Below are 22,878 nucleotides of genomic sequence, written 5' to 3'. Positions count from 1 at the left end.
GGGATGGACTTGACGCAGCCAGGGACCAGGTTGTGGCCCCCGAGACACCCTAGCTGCGGTAATGGCCGCCGCAAATGGCGTGTAGCTGGTAGGAACCAGATAAGACAATAGTGTAGTCGTGCAGGCCGGATCGATAACAACGGGACAGACAGTACAGAACGGTAGACAAGAATAACAGGTCACAAGCCGGGTTCAGCAACGGGAGGTCAGATAAATGGATAATGCAGAAAATAGTCTAGTCAAAAGCCGAGTTAGTTTCCAGGAGAGCCACAAAGTAGAAACAGAGCTTGTTGCAACACGAACATACAAGACACGAATGTAAAGGGCACGTGCGGACAACAGGCTTATATGTGATCAACCACACCCCTCTGGGGGATGGACCGCAGAGGCCTGAAGGCATAAAAGACTCCCACCATGCTCTGCAGAAACCCAAGATGGATGCCAGCACATGGAGCAGCATAACCTCTGGGAAAAGGTAGGACCTTGACACTCCTCCTCCCATGCCCGCCTCCAGGACTTCTCCAGGGTATCGCCCATCCTCTGGAACTCCCTGCCCCAACCCATCAGATTATCACCTACTCTCCTCTCCTTTAGGCGCACCCTGAAAACCCACCTCTTCAGGGAAGCCTACCCCACCCCCTGCTAACTTGCCAACCTCCTCCTCCTCTCTTCCTACCACTCCATCCCCCACAGCTTTCTCCTCCTGTGCCACCATCCCCTCCCTCCTAGATTCTAAGGGTACTGCTCTCAGAATACATATGTCAGTACCTGTAGTTCTGCAGGGAGAGATTTCACCATCCGTAATTAAAAAAAAACAAAACATATGCCCAGCATTAGGAGCATGGGGTGGTTAGTAGGTGGTAACATCTATGCTTCAGCATATACTTTTTTTTTCTGGCAGAGATTTCTTCATCCACATCGATTATTTTTATTTGTCATTCAGCCAAAGAAACTTTTGGCAAAAATTCCTAATTCTGGCCATATACAAAAATGTTTTTTGAATCCCTAAAATGCCAGGACAGTTCAAGCATCCCCCAAATGACCCCTTTTTGGAAAATAGAAACCTCAAGTTTATTTGCTGAGAGGCATGTTGAGTGCATGGAAGATTTTATTTTTTGCCACAAGTTTTTGGAAAATTATAATTTATTTTTTTTCACACAAAGTTGTCAATTTAATGAGATCTTTCTCACACATGCCAAGGGTATACCTGGAATTACACCCCAAAACACATTGTTACTTCTTCCGAGTATAGGTATACCCACATGCAGATTTCCCGACTACCTGTCACATTTTTGGAGGCCCTATAATGCCAGGACAGTATAAACACCCTCCAAATGACCCATTGTTGTACACACCCCATGGTATTTGCTGAGAAGCATAAGTCTTTGGAAGATGTTATCCCAAATGGGGTCACTTGGGGGCTGTTTGTACTATGCCAGCATTTTAGAGCCTCCAAAACTGTGATATGTAATCAGGAAGTCAAATAAGAAAGCTCTGCCCTTTGACAGCCTGAATGTGCTCACTGGATTTGGGCCTCCAGATATTCTGGAAAACAGCAGAATGTGTTTAGGGGTCTACATATACCCATGGCATGTGTGGGAAATATCTCAAAGTGACAACTTTTTTTTTTGCCATTTTCCAAAAACTTGTGACAAAAAATTAAATCTTTGATGGATGTCTCTCAGCAAATATTTTGGGGTGTCTACCTCCAAAACGTGGGGAGGATTCCTCCATCCACCCCACGTTTTGGAAGGTAGACACCCCAAAATATTTGTATACCCTGAGGCATTGTATTTTGACAGGAGGTACCCCCCACTGTCAGAATACAATGATCAGCAGCTGCTTATCGACAAATGTTTTCCAACATTCATGTTCAACAGAGGTTGATCTAAGGATGTTCTGTCAAACAGGGATGGCCATGCATGGATCCAAATTCAATCCATCTATGGCCAAAGTGTGAGTTATTTCAACAAAATGTGAGGTATTTTACTCATGAAACCATTTGGTATTTTATCTCATGATGTGATATCCAGTGGGATGGACACAGTGGCGAAGGATCAGAACCCTTCTCAGTTTTTAGTGCTAATAAAGAGGTAAAATGGGTTAAGTTGTAGAAATATGTCAACTCACTATTAATGCAAAAGACAAAGGGTGACTAGAATACCAGTCAAAGGGAAACTGCTTTCACTGGACACATGTGATGTATCAAAAACAACCAAATTAAAGTAAGTAAATACAAAATATCTTTATAAATTTCAAATAGTATCAAAAATCATACACATATATAAATACCCTTCTTCCACCAAAAGAAAAATACAATTTTCTCATAAGGGAGGAGATTTCCCTTCCCTTCTGTCCCATAGCCAAAACAGGAAGTGATGGGAAATCCCTACAAATTAAAAGAATCCCTTGGGGACCCTCAGGCCACTGGTGTCTCCATTGGACGATTTCCGCACTATTACGTTTCTGGGGACAATCCAACATTTGGGATTTTATTTTACTTTCATTTTCAATGATAATAGCAAGAAGGATAAATAGAGAGGGTGAATCTCTCTAATGGAGCCCACAGATAACAGTAAAAACCTAAGAGGAGTTCTAATCCATCTGAACTCTAAAGACAAAACCTTTTTTTTTTCATGTTTTGGGTAATTACACTAACTTTTAGAAAGGGGACACAGACAGCAAAAAAAAACCTGACAGGGGGTCTTAATCCATCTCCTCTATCCAAAACAAACAAAAAAAAGTTTTGCCTTTAATTATATGTTAACTAAATCAGGCTCAATGATTCTGGGTTTTTCCATATATAGGTTTCTATGTATTACTGTTGAGGGAACTGATCCAAAAAAAGGTAGCGAATACTCCAAATTGGCTATTATATTTTTACATTCCCTGAACGTCTCATGCCTGGACCACTACTTATTTAACTCATGCATTTATTTCCTTTAGTGGATTGACATTATTGCAGTTGTATTAGTCATCTACCTTGTTTTTTTTTTGGTTTGTAAGGTAAATAACTCATAAGGTGATAGTGAATTCACATTTTCAGCATCTTATGAGATAACTGGAGAAAATGTGTCACGTGATTCAATTATTTCATGAGATATTCTTTAGTGAATTGATCCCTGAGTGAGCACAGTCACCCTATGATGAGAAGTCTGTCAGTAGGCTCTGACTGGATGTAGCCACAACTAAAGGCAATACAATCCTATAGAAGAAAAGAACTAGCCTAAGCATTTTTGGTAAGCCAGCTGGTTTTGATTTTTTTAAATTTTTGGCATTACATTAGTTTCCAGACTAATGCAGGCCATAGATGGGCCGTTTATCGGCCAGATTTTCGGCCGCTAAACAAAAAATTGGTCGGCCCCGTTGCCAATGCTGCCACCCATGTCCGTGAAAAATGTGGCAGCATTGGCAACGGGGCCGACCGATTTTTCGTTTATCGGCCGAAAATTCCAACATGACCGATAAAAATAAATGCGGAGATCCGTGAAAAACGGCCGATGGGCTGGCCCCACTAACGGCGTGATTATCGGCCAATTTTTCGGCCGATAAATGACCCCTCTAGGACCTGCATAAAATCTATAAAGTTGACTGGTGTCGAATTAAAAAAAGAAGGAAAGACAATTCTGGTTATCCTTTAGCCAAATTATAAACTTTTATGAATGACTTTACATATATATAGAAAACTATACTTGTTATCAAGAGATGTGATTACAATAAGAAGCACAGATGGTAACAAGTGTCAAAGAAGGTCAAAATACTGAGGGTCATGGAGCTCTCCAGTAGGAAAATGAAAAGGCAGCACAATGAATCTGAGTGGCACACTGAATTTTTATTACTGGAAGAATTTAAATATACTTACTGGATCAATACCAGAAGATGAGGACTTGTGACTTGTGGGATTCATAGAAATTCCGTTTCCTGAGTCAATGTTTGACAAAACTTCATACAGTGTACCAGTGGACTCTATCAATAGAAAAAAAAAAATCAAATAAATTACAAAAAAAATCAGAACAATTAAACTAAATAAATAAATACAATATAAAAAAAAAATGATAAAAATAGGCAGTCATTGCATTTACAAAGCAAAATAATTTTGCAGAAATCTTGATGCTGGTATTCGCACATTTAGCATTTTGGGCAAAGGAGAGATTGGTATGCAAACAAGAGTTTAGGTTTACAAAAGGAAGGTATGGTATTAAGTTTGGGTTGCAAGCAAAGATTAGTGTCAGTGTTCTGATTATGGATAGAAGGAAGGCTATTGTATGGCATCACTATGCACTCAGAGCTCAGTAACTACTACAAGTCCCAATTTTCCAGCACTAAAAGACAATTTACTACTATATACAGTAGTGGTGCACAAAAATGAAAATTCTGGTGCTGAAACTGAAAATTCAAAATGCACTTGGCCGGAAACCGAAATGAACAGTTTTTAAAAATGAATACGTATTTTTTGGAAAAAAATACACTTTGATTAAAAAAAAAAAAAAAAAAAACACACAATACATACTCAATTTTTGTAAAATATGAAAGAGGATGTGATGGCGAGTAAAGAGATACCCAACATGTCACGCTTTGCACACGCTCGTGGAATGGCGTGAAACTGCGGTACTTAAAAATATCCATGGGTGATGCTTTCAAAATTTCTACAGGTTAGCAGTGTACAGTTACAGCGTTACAGAGGTCTAGTGCGAGAACTACTGCTCTTGCTCTGACATTCGTGGCAATACCTCATGTGTGTGGTTTGATCACCATTTACATATGTGGGCATGGCCTACGTATGCGTTCACCACTACGTACGAGCACGGGGGGTGTTGGTTGATTTTGGGCAGGGGCACTTTTTTAAAAAAATATTTATTTTTTGCACTATCCCTTTAAAAAAAAACTGTAATCACTTTTATTCTCATCACAAGAAATGCATGCATCCTTAATGATAGAAATAATTAGTGACAGGTCCTCTTTATGGAGAGATATGGGGTCAATAATATCCCACGCCTCTCCTCTGCAATGTAAAGCATTGGATCAAAAAAAGAAAAAAAAACAAAAAAAAACACAGCATTGATCTAGTCCTTTAAAAAAAAAAAAAAAAACTATCCAGAACCGGAAGTGACATCGCTCTGGTCCTCCAAGGGTATAGAGATTTTTTTTTTTTGGTATGCATATAGATAAAATTACTCACATTTTTAAGATTTACAAATACAAGCGAGAAGAAAAGACAAGAAAAAAAAATGATTCACATTTCCTCTCATTGCCATATGGAGTTACTTTCTCACCACATAGCGCTTAGCCTGCTGCTGTTGATATTATCTATTACATTATACCATATAGCTAGGTTACCATGGGAGAGTTTTTGTAATGAGATAAAGCAAGCTCTTTAGAGTTGAGTTGTTTCTATTCTGAGACATCCTGCCACACAGCCAACGCAAATGAATAACAACAATGAGCTCACAAATATTACAAAAAATCATTCACAAGCTGGTCCAGTTTCAACTAATTTCCGAATAAATTACACAGTTTAACACATAGTGGTACATTTCAATGCTACAAAAACACAGAATTCAACAAAATGCAACATATTCAGAAAAACTTGTTTCTGCGCAATAGCCATTTAACCACGTCCTGTCTATGTGATGTATCGGTACCTACATGGAAGGGTGATATCTCAGTCATCGCTATATCAAAAAAAAATATTTATCTACAAGGAATCCTCCCCCCTCTAGTGATGTAAACCCTACTCACTCAGTAATGTGATAAATAATACAAATAATCAGTGAATTATCCCATACGTGCTCTATATAACAGTGTCCAATTGAACTCCAAGAATTATATAAAAAAAATATGAAAAAGTGAAAAATTAATACAATGTCCCACTCAGAGTCACTCTTTGTATTGTTTGAAGATCCTCACAAGTAAGCTCTCACCCAGATCCTCAAAAAATAAAAAAAAAGCTCCACATAGTGCATTATCAATAAAGTATATAAGCACTCCACACGTGTTTCATATAAGTGCAAAACGTGAGAAAAACAACCACAGCAACTTGTGTCACAACAGTGATGTGATACACTCAGTGTATTCACTACAATGGTGTCTAAATTCTCATGCTTATAGATTATATATCCTTACCAAAAAACAGAATCTCAAGAGCGTTTATAAGATACAATTTGGTCTCCTTGTCTCCACTCTCCAATCTCAACCCCTCCTGGTATCATCAGCCAGTTCCCTGGTCACTCCGATCCATCCAGGAAACAAGGGACAATAATAGTGTAAATCCGCAAAATATCCTTAAAATCTACTTTAATATATCAGCTTACATGTATACAATGACAATCGCGCATTTCCAAGAAAGACTCCCCTGCCTGGGGATAGCCACGCAGCTCCTGGGTGGATGTCCTCACGATTCCCCACTCCAAGATGGCCGCCGTATTACTTCCGGTCCCTGCTATTGTACGTCCAATGTCACACCCTTGACGCGTTTCGTCACATCCGGGACTTAAAGATTAAAGATTCCTTGTAGATAAATATTTTTTTTGAGGTGTGTAACTTTCTAGGGTGGAAAGTGGTTTCTATTTTGGAATTGGTTAGTTGACAGGGGTTGGAGGATTCTACCACTTTTATTTATATATTCAGTCATCGCTATAGCTGCAGTGATGACCAATATATTTTTTTTTCAGCTGGTGATTCTGCAGTGTGAACGTAATCCGAGTGGATAAAGAGTTGCTGGCTTACTTTTACAGGTCGTGGAAGAGGGTGCCCCAACTCCTGCCACCACCTTTTCCTGCACTCTCCAGAACAATCAGTGAGCGTGGTAAGGGTGCCATCGGTGGAATCGGCTTCCTGGGACACAATGAGAGGAACTGATCTTGTTCCTCCCACTGTGTGACATCAAAAACTGGAATTTTGTCACTTCTGATTTCAGTTCTTTGTTTACTGGCTTGTTATTGGTCAGTGAGGCAGCCAATCAGTGTCTGATTGGCTGCTTTGGATGCCAAAGGAGTGATATAGGGTTTTACAGAATCCAGATCACATCATAAAGAGGACCTGTCACAACCCATGCTATCACAGGGGATGTTGTTCATTCCTTGGGATTGCAAACAATTTGAAAAAAAAAAAAAAATGTACAGTTCTAAAAAATTACAAATAAAATGACAAGATTTTACAGCGCCTCATCCCCCCATGCACACACGCAAAGGTGAACGCAAGCTTCAGGCCCACAGGCGTATGTAAACAGTGATCGCAGTACACATGTGAGGTATCATCAGGAATGTCAGAGCGAGAGCAATAATTCTCGGGCCAGACCTCCTCTAAACTGGTAACCTGTAAACAGCTTTTAAAGTGTCGCTTATGGAGATTTTATAGGTGCCGTAATTTGGAGCCACTCCATGGGCGTATGCAATTTTAAAGCGTGACATGTTTGTTATCTATTAATTTGATGAAACATCGTTTATATTTTAACAAAACAATCAAGTATTTTATTGTGTTTTTGTGCATTAAAATTTATTTTAAAAAAGTGTATTTTTTCCCAAAAAACAATTGCATTTGAGAAACAAATATTGTGTGATATAAAACTATGCAACAACACCCACCATCTTATTCCTTATGGCCTCTACTTTATATATATATATATATATATATATATATATATATATATATATATATATATATATATATTTGGGGGTTCCAAGTAGTTTTCTAGCAAAAAAAATGGTGATTTTTACATGTAGAGCAGGATTGTCAATATTGGCCTGGACTGGAACTGACTAAACAGGCTCTGGTTAACTTTAGGTAGTCTGCAGGTCTAGTTGGTGGAGTATAGATTACAGCAAGTCTTTTAAACTAGTATAGCACGGACTACAGGTTTAATCAATGGTACAGTACTCTTTGGAACAGGGTAGAGATGGATGGTCTGTGTTTCAGAAAAAGGCAGCCAGGGGAGAAGTAGCGATGCACTGATACACTCATCTGACAGTTTGTGAGTTCGAATACAATTGAAAAAAAAAAAAAAATTTGAGATGCTGTGTAAAATCAACATAAAAACAGAATGCAATGATTTGCAAATCTCAAACACATACTATATTCACAATAGATAACCTATAAAATGTTTAAATTGGGAAAATGTATAATTTTAAGAAGAAAATAAGATAATTGTGAAATTGATGTTAGCAACATTTCTCAAAAAAGTTGGGACAGAGCAACAAAAATCTGGCAAAGTAAGTGGTACTAACAAGGAAGAGCTGGAAAAATATTTTTCAATTAATTAGGTTAATTGGTAACAGGTCAGGAACATGACTGGGTATGAAAAGAGCTTCTTATGCAGGCCATAGATGGAAAGAAAACCGGCCGATTTTTCTTAAAAAAAAAAACGAAAAATCGGTCGTTCAAATCGGCCAACGTTACCAGGAACGGTAAAAAAAAAAAAAAATTGATTGCCGATTTTCATCCCGTCTACAGCCGGCAATAAGTGTTTCTGCAGAGAGCTCCGCTATTTCTTTGACAGTTCTTTGACATTTATAGCGGCTGCAACATTGTATCTATTTGTATCCATTTCGGATACAGATGTTTTTATTCGGAAACAAATAGATACATTGTTGCAGCCACAATAAATGTCAAAGAACTGTCAAAGAAATAGCGGAGCTCTCTGCAGGGACACTTTTTGCCGAACTGGAATTCTTCTTCTTCATCCTCCTCCTCTTCTTCATCCTCCTCTTCTTCATATTCATCCTCTTCCTCTTTATCTTCATCCTCCTCTTCTCTTCCTCTTTATCTTCATCATCTTCTTCTCTTCCTCTTCATCCTCTTCTTCTCTTCCTCTTCTTCTCTTCCAGGTCACTGCTCATGCGCAGATTTTTTATCGGTAAAAAGATCGGCCGATTTGCCCATCATTGCCGCAAAAATCGGCCAATTTTTTTCAAACTTTACCGATAAAAAAAATCTGCCAAAATACCGAAAAACGGCCGACCTATTAACCCACTAACAATCCGAAAATCGGTCGATTTTATTTTCAGCTGAAAAATCGGCCGATTTTCGACCCATCTATGGCCTGCATTAGGCTGACCATACATTACACAATTTTCTTGAGAATTTTGCTTTAGATTTATCAAAAACCATAAAATATGAGGTCAAACCTAAACAACACTTTCAGTTGTATCCAATTAGGCAGGCCCTTGCACTACATAGTCAAAGGTAAATCTAAAGGATATTGGGCAGAAATTGGACAAAGAATTGTATAGTGTATGGCCAGCCTTAGAGTCAGCCTGGGTTCACACTTGCGCATACGAATTTTGTGTGGTGCAATTTGAACCATTAATTTTGTATGGCTCAAATCGCACTGCATTCGCACCAAAAAGGTGCAGGACCTTTTTTTTGGTCTGCACTAGAATTGGATCACATGGGTATTCACACCTATGCGATCAGATTCTGCACATCGCACCACGTTTTGTGGACCAATTTTGGGGTGTTAACTCATCATACACACCCGCAGCAATTCGCATGCAGTGCAGAATTCACACAGAAACTGCTGCGAATTCCACACCGTATCAGTGTGCACCCAGGCTCAGAGCGTTTCAAGCGTAAAGATGGGCTAAGGTTCACAAATCTGTGAAAAGCTGCATCTAAAAATTGTTAAACAATTTCACAATATTATTCAATGTTAAACTGCAAAGACTTTAACTATATCATAATCTACATCACGAGTGTCAAACTGGCGGCCCTCCAGCTGTTGCCAAACTACAAGTCCCATGAGGTATTGCAAGATTAACAGTTACAAAGCATGACTCCCAAAGGCAGAGGCATGATGGGACCTGTAGTTTCCCAACAGCTGGAGGGCTGTCAGTCCGACACCCCTGATCTACGTAATATCAAAAAATAATCTGGAGAAATCTCCGTGCACAAATATGAGTTTGAGATTTGCAAACTGTTGCATTCTGTTTTAATATAGAATTTAAACAGCATCCCAACTTTTATGGAACCGGGGTTGTATTACACTTTGTAACATTTTTTTTTTTTAATTCAAAAAAAGTTACATAAAATAAGATGGAATGCAAGAGGTCATCTGACATTGCTGCAAAGCTGACAGACACTAGACAGTAGTCAGATGCTGAGTGCTAAATAACTGATTGTCAAAGTTAGGCTGTTTGAGCGGTTTTAAGCTTTTATTTTTTTCTACCTGTTAACTCCCTTCCATGTTAGCCTATGTGTCCATGCACAATATAGGGGTTTTCAATTTAGTGGCAGGGAGGGAGCCAGAATGCATTGACACCAAATGCGCATTAACTCGCTGTAATGCACAAGCAAAAATGCATTTTTTACTGTCTTTTTGATTCTGAAAACTCCTGTAGCTCAAAAAACATTTTGGAGCTTCCCAGTGTGCATGAGGCTTAATGTGCATGCTAGTATTCTCCAGGTACTCATGTTTATTGAAGCGAATAAAGGCTGATCATTGTATTTTCCCTTCTAGGAGGATACAAATGTGATTGGTCAAAAAAAAAAAAAAAAAAAAAAAAAAAAGGTAATTAGGAGACGTGTGCTACTACTAAAAAACAGGACAATGGTTTCCCAACCTGAATAAAATTGGCAGGATCAAACAACTACTATCTCACATCTATGAGTAACTTAACAGCTAAAGCATCATCAAAATAATTGACAAGTAAGTAAACCTCTTTTAATCTGATTTTATACAAACTACAAAGAAAATCTATAGAACATTTCCTTCGGCTAAAAAGGAGCTTTATAAAAGGAAAAAATTGCAGTACAAATAATTCATATCATGCCTGCCAAGTCAATCAATGGCTGAAATAAAGCAATTAAACCATGTACAATTTGCTGCAATCTCTGCGCAACACACAAATCATCATTCTTCCAGAAAATTACAATACAAAGGCTAAATGATTTCACAACCCCTAATGCAGTTTATTCTCTTAAATGAAGTCTATAGTCAAATAACAGGCCAGCAAATGAATGCTAAAAGAGGCTTAGAAGTACTTGTCTCTTTCCTGGAAGCCACCCCCTGCTAGTAACACTAGTCCATTCCTGCTCTGTCGAAGGGGGAGGTCAGTGTTGAGACAGAGATACTGACTGGCTAGGTCTCCATCAAAATCAATAGTGCACGCACACTGGCACTTTGAACCTGTCCTGGCCATGGTCAAGCCCCTCGGACTGGTTCATTTGTGTAGTGTGAGCATTCTAAATGGAGCCTGAGATCTGTTAACCACTTCATGTCCACACACTTTTACCCACTTTCTGTCCAGGCCAATTTTCAGCTTTCAGCACTGTCACACTTTAAATGATAATTGCGTGGTCATGCAACACTGTACCCATATTAATTTTTTTAGCAATTTTTTAGAGATAAAACTTAATTTTGGTGGTAGTTATTCACTGCTGGGATTTTTATTTTTTTTTGCTATATAAATGAAAAAGTCCAAAAAATTTTTTTTAAAAAGGGGTTTTCTTATAAAATTTTGCTTATAAATATTCTTTCTTCATAAATCTTGGCCAAAATTTATTCAGCTATCTTTTTAGTAAAAAAAAAATCCCAAATTAGTTTATAACCAAAAATTATTTTTCAAAAATGTTTTTTTACATTTTCATTTTTTTTATATTGGTTTTTTTTTTAACATACTGTCACAAGTACTATTTGTGGGGGGTGATGAAGACTTTTTTTGCATGGATTGCTTTTACACCCACAAAGGCTATAAAAGCAATCATTTCTCCTTCTCTCTGGCTGCATTCTTGCAGGCATTGAGAAATACTGTGCAAGCTGTGATTGGTTACAGCATGTCACATGGTACAAGGCTGTTGTGAATAGCCTTGTACCATGTGACCTCTGATCATTCACAGATTTCACAGGTAGTAAGCAATGATGTCAGAAGTGACATCTTGCTTACTACTATTCATGTGATCACTGATTGGCCAATCAGTGATCACATGATCGGGACCTCACACAGAGGTCCCGTACAGTGATCGGTGTTCAGATCGCGGTGCCACGTGCTCCCAGGGAGCGCACACAGGCTAAAATGGCAGGTGCCATTTATGAACGGCAACCTGCTCCTGTCCAGCCGTTTATATACATGAGCCAGACAGGAAGTGGTTAAAGTGCTACTAAACCCACAACAGTAAAATCAGTCTGTATATGCAGTAAAACATGGTTGTTATACTCACTGTGGAACCTAACGGGTTTAACCTCTGCACTGTGTAAAAAGAATGTTTAATCCTATCTTCTCTGTTTCTCCCCTTCTTCTATTGTCCCCAGTATAACGCTTAATAGAACAGAGGCTTGGAGACAATCTGCACATGCTCAGTTTGGTGTGTATTGTTAGAGGGTTTTTTTTCCTTGGGAGGGTGCATGTGATCAGCACAGGGCCAATCAGCACTGTCAATACAGAGGGTCAGGGGTCAAGTAGCCTTATAGGGGAGAATTAAAACTCCTCCTACAAGCTTTAACCAGTGCTCTGCTGGACACTGATTAAAGTCACAAGACTGCTCTAACTGCTGATGAGAAAAGGTATTTAGCAGTTTATATTTACTAAAATAATTGCACTTTCACTTTGTGAGTACTGTGGGAGACCAGATATAGTGAATGCAGGGTCGTAGGTTTAGTAACAATTTAGGCCCACTGCGCCCATACCACTTAGTCCCAGGCGTGGTTAACTTGTGGTCTGGTCTATTTTAGCGTGAGTACAAACCTTGCCAAAGAATGGTTCCTCCCAGACAGGACTGTGTACTGAAACAGGGATCACTGGTCTTGGTAGCAGGGGCGTATGCCTGAGAATACTTGAGCATACTTCCTTATTCCAGTGTGAGTGGAGACAATTGAACTGGGGGGTGGTTCAGTTTAACTAGCCATATGTGAATGCATCCTAAATGGCCACATTGTGGGAATGGCCATATGACCACCTGCTGGAGAGAGCCCACTGCACCCTGTCCAGCATCAAGTTCATTTCATAGCTTCTCTTCCCATTTATGAGTTTAGCAGGGAAAGAGGTTCATGATACCTGGGAACTGTTATTGAACCTGAATGAAGAGGAACAGAAGGATGCAACTGCTTGCCTCTATCTGGAAATGCTGGTCACCTGGTTGTCATGATGACCCTATAACTTTAGTACTTTATAAGTCAACGGCACAGAGCAAGTACCATGTTTTTTTAATCAGTCAAGAATTCTGAATCTACAAATTTTTTTTTCCAGCTCAGTGACTACAAAAAGTACTCAAGCTGTTAGTTCAGCCACTTGACTAGCATTTTAGGAAAGAATGTGTCAAATGACCTCTCATTCACTGCAATTTTGGTATGTTTTAATTGAACACAGCTTGATGAAATGTATGAAGCCAAAGCAAAAAATGTGTTCGTGTTCCCACAGCAACCAAACTGCTGGTGGCTAAAATATCACTTTTGCTCCAGTCTTCATAAAACATCCCAACTTCTACTCCAGTTTTCATAAACCATCCCCACGGTGTACAAAGTGATTTTGGGTAACCCAAAGCACCAAATATTAGAGGAACAATGCTGCCAGGAACAGCACTATTTTCAGAGTTTTTTGTTTTTTTCTTTATATACAATCGGCAGCATAACAATGCTTGTGAAATGTACAACCAATATAATAATTTCATTACCTTGTACGGAAATATTCTTGGACACAAACTGACTTGACAGGGAATGAAAGGTTTTCACTGCATGCATATACTCAGTGTGGATTTTCCAATTACACATAGCACATTACTAGAGCTCCGCATTCAGTAAATGACAATCCCAAACCTTGCATAACAAAGACCATATATTGAACATACATACTGTATATAGTTTACTGTCAAGTGTTTTCAAAATTCCACCAATATCTTGAGCACAGAGAACAACACTAATACAAAGTACAACACAGCGCATTGGTTTTTCTCCCTATTTCACATCATTCTTTCTCAAGCATATTTTTTTGAACAGATAATGGCATAAAAATCACTTGTGTTGGCAAATGATTGCAATTCATGACCATCATCAGCTACAGAAAAACTGAAAGCACAGCATAGCCTGCTGTGACAAGAGGAGGTAATGAAACAGTGCAATGAAGAAAAATGAAATCACTTCCATTGTGTTGCAAAGTAGTATGGCAAGGGCAGAAGGACGGCAAACAGACAACCGCAGCAAGTAAGGAAATCTAAACCCCTTATAATAGATATCAATGGCACAAGCAGTCATAGAGAAATAAATATATTATTAGATTACACCATATCAATAACAGGTGCTTTTTGGCCAGCGATTGCATCTAAAAACATTGGTAGATGGAGATACGTTGCTGGCGTACATACTATAAAGGCACCTATTAAAATGGCTACTCCATTTCAAGGTGCATTACTGAAGATGACTTATTACCTAAGAAATTAACGCTTCACTGTACCTAATTATCACATCTGTCCAACTGCTACTTTCATTATAGGGGGCCCCACTCTTTCAGGTGGATTATGAACATTATATTACAAAGAATGAAGCAAGCTGAGTGATATATCTGCTGAAGCAAAAGAACCGAGACTAACAACTGAAACATCATGAAAGATGGGGGACTGACCAAGGATCTCTGGGGGGGGGGGCATCCAAGCTGCTGATTATTACAGTAAGGTGGGATAAGTATAGTATATTAAAATTAGAATAAGGCCAAACGTTTTCATCAAACTATCAGTTTTGGAATGATCAGCAATTTGATCAAACGCATGGTGGACACACAGTAGTCAACGTCATTTAGTGTTCAGGCTTTGCAATAAAATATAATTGGTTGCCATCATTTGCACAGCCTGACCGATGCAGCCCCCTGGTTCCTGGCCAGACTAGGAACCCAAGTACATTCCCCAAAAATCATTGTACAATGCAGCTGATGGATATCAAGGTTAGTCATTTCTTGGCGACTACTAGCCATATCCTAAAACTAATCAGAGAAACTGATCAATGGCCTGAGGACAAGCATTTGGGGCTATTTAAATCAACATGGTACCCCTTCTATCTTAAGCCTCTCTAGGTCCCTGCAATACACAAGTAGATTCTGTGTGGAAGGTATTCAGTAGAAAAGGTTTTCAGGCACTGGCATTCCAAAGCTGACCAATGTAAATGAAGGAGTAGGAATATTCACACAGAAAACATGCCACGAAAAAAAAAAAAAAGGAAAAAAAAAATCCCACGTCAGCCTTTTTTTCTAGTTGGGTAGTGTAGAATTATTTTTATTGCCGTCTATGACTCTATTGGGGAGATTCACCAATTACTGTATCCCATTAACACCCCTGTAATGGGGAGGTCACAGAGGCAAGAAGGCACACACAACCTCACAATCTCCATTCTTTTCCCTCTGTAAAAGAAAAATATGTTTTCATTGCTGTACCTGACTCCACTGGAGGGATTTCCCATCATTTCCTGTTCCAAAAACTCAATCTTTTATAATTTTATAATTTTTTCTCCAAAAGGTAAACTTCGCCTTTAGACTTTATGAACTGTTTTGGAACAAATCACTAAGCAAAAAGCATGGCAACTCACAGCAACTTGGGAGAAAGCAGTGTACTGAATTTAAACAGTACAAATAGTTTATGACTTGCTGCTAAAGGTATTGCACCATGCCCTTTAGAGCACATTGCTTCTTGGATGATTTTACGGAGTTCATGTGAGAAATTGTCTATGTGCCCCTCTTATAAGTGGTCAAAGCCATTTCATATAAGTGAAACATCAAATCTACTAAGAACTCATATGCCTGTCAATTCCAAGATATTGGTATGTATGAACCATTTTTTCATATCCTGTATACCGAAAGTAATTGCACATGAATGTAGAGTAAAAGGGCTTCTGTTCAATAGGCTGTAAATAATTGTTATATTCTCATTGTTTATGGTAGATTAAACACATTCTCTAACTTAAGATGTTTTTGAAGCTATGGTTAATAGTAAAAACACAGTAGCAACACAGCATATTGTCCATGTTTAAGACTGTGTCATGTTATAAATGGCAAAGTAATACTTGCCTCTGCAGAAATTGCCCCCTATGGTTTCTACAGTAAACTCTCAAATTTAATATTTTTCTGTTCAATGCAACAAATGAAAATTATCATCATTAACACTACTGAGAGCTTATTTCATAGCTGGATTCTGTGTACGTCAGAGATTCTGTCCTGCCGAGGTAAATAATGAGTAATCAAGTACTATATAGCAATGAAGAACCTTTGGTTAGTTTCTATAATCTACTGGAAAATGAGATTTGTTTTTTGTTATGGACAAATAAGAATTGGGCATTCATGTAGAAGTTAAAAAAATTAATTCAATTATATTTTTTTTACAATTATATTTTAAGCACATATTTAAGATTTCCATATTGCAGAATTACATTTTAGTCCTAACCAAGCCACGTTTGTGCTAAATATTCCTTTGGACAATTCACAACTATCTAGATTTCAATGACTAAACTTTAAAATTCAGGTATATCTGCATGTACTGGAATACAACACCATTCTATAAGTATCTACTTAGTCAAGCTGCCAAACCTCCACATGTATACACTAAAGTATGAATTTTTATGCGGATGTCACACAGGCAAAGCTGACACTGGCAACAACTCACCAGCAACAGGACCTCTAAGGGACCACTAAATAGATTCTGTTGAATCCTATCCTTGCTACCCAGGGCTTGCTAATGAGGAAGATGCAGCTGCATTTGGGGCCAGCATAGGAGTGATTCCACATACGCAAGTTTGAAACTGCCACTGCTTCATCCTTCAATACATATTAAAGAGAACAAAAAAGGCCTTCAAAAAATATAAGGCAGAGGGGTCATCGTTGCCATTTCAATATTACAAGGAATGCAATAACAATTGTAAGAAGCAATCTGGGTGGCTAAGATAGACCATGAGAGACACAAAAAATTCTTTAAATATATTAATAGTACAAAAGCAAGGTTGGAATATATTGGCTCCATAAAGAATGATGAAGGGAGGTTGGTCACAAATAAGGAGAAGGCAACTGTACTATATGTATTCTTTGCCTCAGTTTTTAACAAGGGAAAAGGAGGGATATAGTAATCATGACTGTATCATTGGTAATGCATCACAGTATGTACTCTTGTGGCCAGTGTCTGCAGTGTCTGAAAAAGCGCAAATAAATCACCAGGACCATATGGCTTACAGTCGAGAGTCCTCAAAGAGCTCAGTCAGGTTATAGCCAGAACGCTATTCCTAATTTTTATGGACAGTATACTGACAGGAATGGTACCAATGGATTGGCAAAGGGCCAACATGGTACCAATATTAAAAAAGGGAAGACATGCTTCGGACAAGCATAGATCTAAGACAAAAAAAAGTTAACAAAACAAACCCCCCCCACAAAAACAAACACCATCCCCCCCAAAGGGCAGACTCTGTGGACCATTTGGTCTTTTTCTGCCATCACTTTTCTATGTTTCTATAATAGAGTATTAATAGTAATCAGCATGGCTTAATGAAAGGTTGTTCCTGCCAAACCAACCTGTTAACATTCTGTGAGGAGTGAGCTGCCATCTAGATAAGGGAAGGCCTGTGGATGTGGTGTACCTGGATTTTGCAAAAGCATTTGATACAGTTCCTCATAAATGCTTAATTTACAAACGGAGATATGTAGGCTTAAACCGTAGGGTTGTACATGGACAGAAAACTGGTTACAGGGGCGTGTCCAAAGGGTGGTGATAAAAAAAGTGTACTGAAACTGGTCTGGAGTGGCAAGTGGGGTACCACAAGGCTCTATCCTGGGACAAATTCTGTTTAATTTATTCATAAATGATATAGAAGATGGGATAAAAAAAACCCCCTCAAATCTCAGCGTTTGCTGATGGTACAAAGCTAAGTAGGAAAATACCTTCACAGCAGGACATAGACACTTTACAAGAAAACCTCAATAAAATAAAGGGGTGGGCAACTACATGGTTAATGAGGTTTAATGTTGAAAAATGTAAAGTAACGTATTTGGGGGGCTAAAAATATGAATGCAAGTTACTCACTAGTGGGAGAACCTCTCGGGAAATACAGGACAAAAAGAGATCTGGCAGTCCTAGTAGATTCATTAATTTATTTACAGGTACTTATGTAGCGCCGTCAATTTACACAGCACTTTACATACAGTGCCTTGATAAAGTATTCATACCCCTTGAAATTTGCCACATTTTGTCATGTTACATTAAAAAACCTAAATGTATTTTATTGGTATTTTATGTGATAGACCAACACAAAGTGGCACATAATTGTGAAGTGGAAGGAAAATGATAAATTATTTTCAACATTTTTTACAAATAAATATCTGAAAAGCGTGGCGTGCATTTGTATTCAGCCCCCTTTACTCTGATACTCCTAACTAAAATCTAGTGGAACCAACTGCCTTCAGAGTTGGCCTAATTAATAGAGTCCACCTGTGTGTAATTTAATCTCAGTATAAATATAATGTGTGTGAACCCCCCAGAGGTTTGTTAGAGAACATTAATGAACAAGCAGCATCATGAAGGCCAAGGAACACACCAGACGGGTCAGGGATAAAGTTGTGAAGTTTAAAGCAGGGTTAGGTTATAAAAAAATATCCCAAGCTTTGAACATCTCACAGAGCACTGTTCAAGCCATCATCTGAAAATGGAAAGAGTATGGCACAACTACAAACCTATCAAGACATGGCTGTCCACCTAAACTGGAAGGCCGGGAAAGGAGAGCATTAATCAGAGAAGCCAACAGGCCCATGGTAACTTTGGAAGAGCTGCAAAGAGCCATAGCTCAAGTCGTAGAATCTGTCCACAGGACAATTAGTCATGCACTCCACAAATTTGGCCTTTATGGACAAGCGGCAAGAAGAAAGCCATTGTTGAAAGAAAAAACCATAAGAGGTCCTGTTTGCAGTTTGCGAGAAGCCATGTGTGGACCTAAAAGCAAAACGCTAAATGTGGCAGAAAACTAACACTGCGCATCACCCTGAACACACCATCCCCCAACGTGAAACATGGTGGTGGTGGCATCATATTGTGAGGATTCTTTTCTTCAGCAGGGACAGGGAAGCTGGTCACAGTTGATGGGGAGATGGAGTCAAATACAGGGCAATCTTAGAAGAAAACCTGTTAGAGTCTGCAAAAAACTTTAGACTGGGGCAGAGGTTCACCTTCCAGCAGGACAACGACCCTAAACATACAGCCAGAGCTACAATGGAATGGTTTCAATCAAAGCATATTCATGTGTTAGAATGGCCCAGTCAAAGTCCAGACCTGAATCCAATTGAGAATCTGTGGCAAGACTTGAAAACTGCTGTTCACAGACGCTCTCCATCCAATCTGACAGAGCTTGAGCTAGTTTGCAAAGAACAACGGACAAAAATGTCACTCCTCTCTAGATTTGCAAAGCTGGTAGAGACATACCCAAAAAGACTTGCGGCTGTAATTGCAATGAAAGGTGGTTCTACAAAGTATTGACTCAGGGGGGCTAAATACAAACGCACGCCACACTTTTCACATTTATTTGTAAAAAAATTTGAAAACCATTTATCATTTTCCTTCCACTTCACAATTATGTGCCACTTTGTGTGGGTCTATCACAATAATCCCAATAAAATACATTTACGTTTTTGGTTGTAACATGACAAAATGTGGAAAATTTCCAGGGGGATGAATACTTTTTCAAGGCACTGTATATTGTACATTCACGTCAGTCCCTAAGTCTACAGGAGCATACAATCTAAGGTCCTTAAAGGTTAAGTTCACCTTTCATAACATGTTAAACCCAGATTTAGGGTGTAACTTGTTATGAAAGAATTGGCCCCTATTTTGACAGCTAGTGGGGGATCTCCCCCTTTCACTAGCTAGCTGTCAAATTTTTAAAATCCGTGGCTGGAACCTGCCCAGCCGTGTCACTCATCCACAGTATTCTGTGAATGGAAAACTACAAGTACAGGCTTGTAGTTCTCAATGAGTTCATTTAATCTTCCCGTAAGTATCTCTACTTGCTCGCACATCCTGTACAGGCAAGCAGATACTGTATACTGACAGATCTGCAGGAGACCTGCATGCAAACAGTGATCTGCTGATCGCTGGTGCAATGCTTTACAGGCTCCTGCAGCAAAAAATAAATGTACATTTTTTTACCTGCAAAAAAATGTGCATTTATTATTGTTTTTTTTTATCAAAAAGGTGAACTTATGCTTTAACTCGCATTCATACATAAACATACTAGGACCAATACATACAAAGCTAATTAACCTACAAGCATGTCTTTTGGAGTGTGGGAGGAAACAGAAGCACCTGAAGGAAACCCACGCAGGCACAGGGAAAACATGCAAACTTCAGCCAGGTAGTGCTGTGGTTGGGATTCGAACTGAGAATCCTAGGCAAAAGTTCTAACCACTTTGCTACTGTGACATGACAGACTCAGCAACTGCATGTAATGCTAAGATGCAGCAAGCAAAGCTAGTGGAATATTAGCATGTATAAAAAAAAGAGACAAAGCTATAACCCTGCCAACTAAAAAACAACTTATCTTGATTGTTCACACTGATACTGCTGGCTAGTAACTCTCCTGATCCAACAATTAGCTTCCCTACAAAGCCTGATGACATGGGAGTTTTTTCGGACCCCTGAACTGCGGTTTTGTTTTTGTTTTTTTTAATAAGAGTACAGCAAATCAATGAATATGGATTTGTATCCTTTGGTCCAGCAATCCTTCCATTGCTGCATCATCCTTTGAAAACCTTCAGTATATACCAGTTTTGTCACTACCTCGATCCCCACATATAGAAACCACAAAATTAATCAAAGGATATCCCACTGCTTTGTCACACTGCCAATAACTACACGTTTACACCAATGCTGATAAATGCTCACATATCATATAAAGTGTATGTCTATCAAAATCTCTAGTTTATCAGTTAGCTAGATCTCCAATAACGCATTCACTCAGTAAACAGAAATTTACTAAAAATAGGAAGTAAAAATCTGCAACAGGAACCAAAACAGAAAAGGATCTAGGAATGAGTTAAGCTATAACGCATGGTCACATTTCAAAATAGCTCGGATTGCTTGACTTTCCTGCTAGCACGATGGCAATGCAAGAAAAGTACAGTAAGTTTTAAAAAAGGGAAAAAAGTGAAGTAAACAACGAGAAAACAATAAAAACTGCTAAAAATAAACATTTTCGGAACAATAACATACAATGCAACATTTGAAGCATTTAAAAATCAAGCAATAGGTTAACTAGAATGGACCTTTTCTTTAATTGAATTGTTCTTCGAAAGCCCAGCTGACATGCCCTCGGCAGGGTGAAACAGATTTTCTCTCTCTCTCTCTGAAGCTCTTCAAGTTGAACTTAAAGCAAAATGCTAAGTAAACCGATTAACTACAAGTGCAAGTGTGCACGGTTTTACTTAAGCCGGCCATACTGTACATGGATCGAAATTTGGCTGGTTCAGCAGGGATCGACCAAACTTCAATCCATGTATGGGCAGGGTGGTTGTACAGAAGTCAGTCTACCAATGGACATCCGTATAACCATCCTGTCAGATTTTGTCCACTTGATCAGATCCGCCGGCATCGCAGATCAGTGAATTCTGATGACGGAGAAGACTTCTTGCTATCAGAATACAATAGCTCCTTGGGAAGGATTCCCCCATCCACATCAAGTGTGTGAAAAGGGAAATTGAGTCATTTTTTATTTCAGGTATTTTTCAGGAACTTATATAACGCCGTCAATTTACTCAGCGATTTACATATATTGTACATTCACATCAGTCCCTAACCCTCAAGGGGCATACAATCTACGGTCCCTAACTTACATTCATACATACACATACTAGGACCAATTTAGACAGGAGCCAATTAACCTACCAGCATGTTTTTGGAGTGTTGGAGGAAACGGGAGGACCCGGAGGAAACCCACACAGGCACAGGGAGAACATGCAAACTCTAGGCAGGTGGTGCCGTGGTTGGAATTCAAACCAATGACCCTAGTACTGCCAGGCGGAAGTGCTAACTATTTTTTCCGATCAACTTGCTGATAGCCAAGTAGACATAATAATGTCTTGTTCAGATCCCTATACTAGCTGTATCTAAAATTTTATTGAATAGTTTTTATTTATTATACAAGCAGACTAAACTGAGTTTTTATAGCTAACTAGAGATCGGCTTTTTACTTTAATGCATTATCTGTATTAAGGTAAAAACCTTCTGTGTCCAGGATCACCCCCCAAACCCCGCTTATACATACCGGAGCCCGATCTCAATCCAACACTGTGCAAAAGAACAGTGGCTCTCTCCCTCCTCAGAGGGCAGACTGAGAGCAGCAGGAGCCAATGGCTCCTGCTGTTGTCAATTAAATCCTATGGGAAAGGAGTGGGGGGCAGGGCAAAGCCCCACTGTCTGTGTCTATGAAAACCGGCAGTGGGGCTCTGGAGCAACCATGCAGGAGTGCTCCTCCTTAGCAAAATGGCTTGCTGGTGGGGTACTCGAAAGGCAAGAGGAGCACCAGCGAGGAATCCCACAAGAGGACGACAGGGGGCTGTTCTGTACAAAACCATTGCACAGAGCAGGAAAGTACAACATAATGGTGTGTTTCAACAAATTTTCTTGCAAGTTACGATTTATTTTCAGAATTTAGCTGTGGATTGTAGGCAAAATTATTAAGGAGGAAGATATATTTCAGCGAAGAAGAAGTTCTCTGGAAACAGAATTATTTTTTATTTCAGGGACATTTTTTACTGCAACAAAAAAGAACAGCTAAGTACTTGAATGTCCACCCAGCATACAGGAATATATAGGGCTAATACACAGAGCCATCTTGGGCCAGAAAAAGTTTAGTGGCTTCACAAGTGCCAGCCTATACCAACATACAACTGTGCACCGACATGTCTGTAGGGTGGCTGTATGCAGGACCTGTTGATCCTG

General features: G+C 39.1%; 1 protein-coding gene across 1 annotated transcript in view; it reads right to left on the bottom strand.

Annotated features, from left to right (window-relative positions):
- HSD17B4 (hydroxysteroid 17-beta dehydrogenase 4) overlaps positions 1–22,878 on the bottom strand; it is a 388,773-nt gene that overhangs the window by 177,890 nt on the left and 188,005 nt on the right. The window contains exon 12 of the mRNA XM_089673464.1: positions 3,863–3,966. Coding sequence (XP_089529590.1) covers positions 3,863–3,966 — 104 coding nt within the window. The remainder of the gene's footprint in view (positions 1–3,862; positions 3,967–22,878) is intronic.

This window comes from Staurois parvus, unplaced genomic scaffold, assembly GCF_062004578.1.
Source record: "Staurois parvus isolate SC_StPar_1 unplaced genomic scaffold, SC_StPar_1.0 ptg000004l, whole genome shotgun sequence".
NCBI lineage: Eukaryota > Metazoa > Chordata > Amphibia > Anura > Ranidae > Staurois > Staurois parvus.
This window is presented reverse-complemented; position numbering and strand designations above follow the sequence as displayed.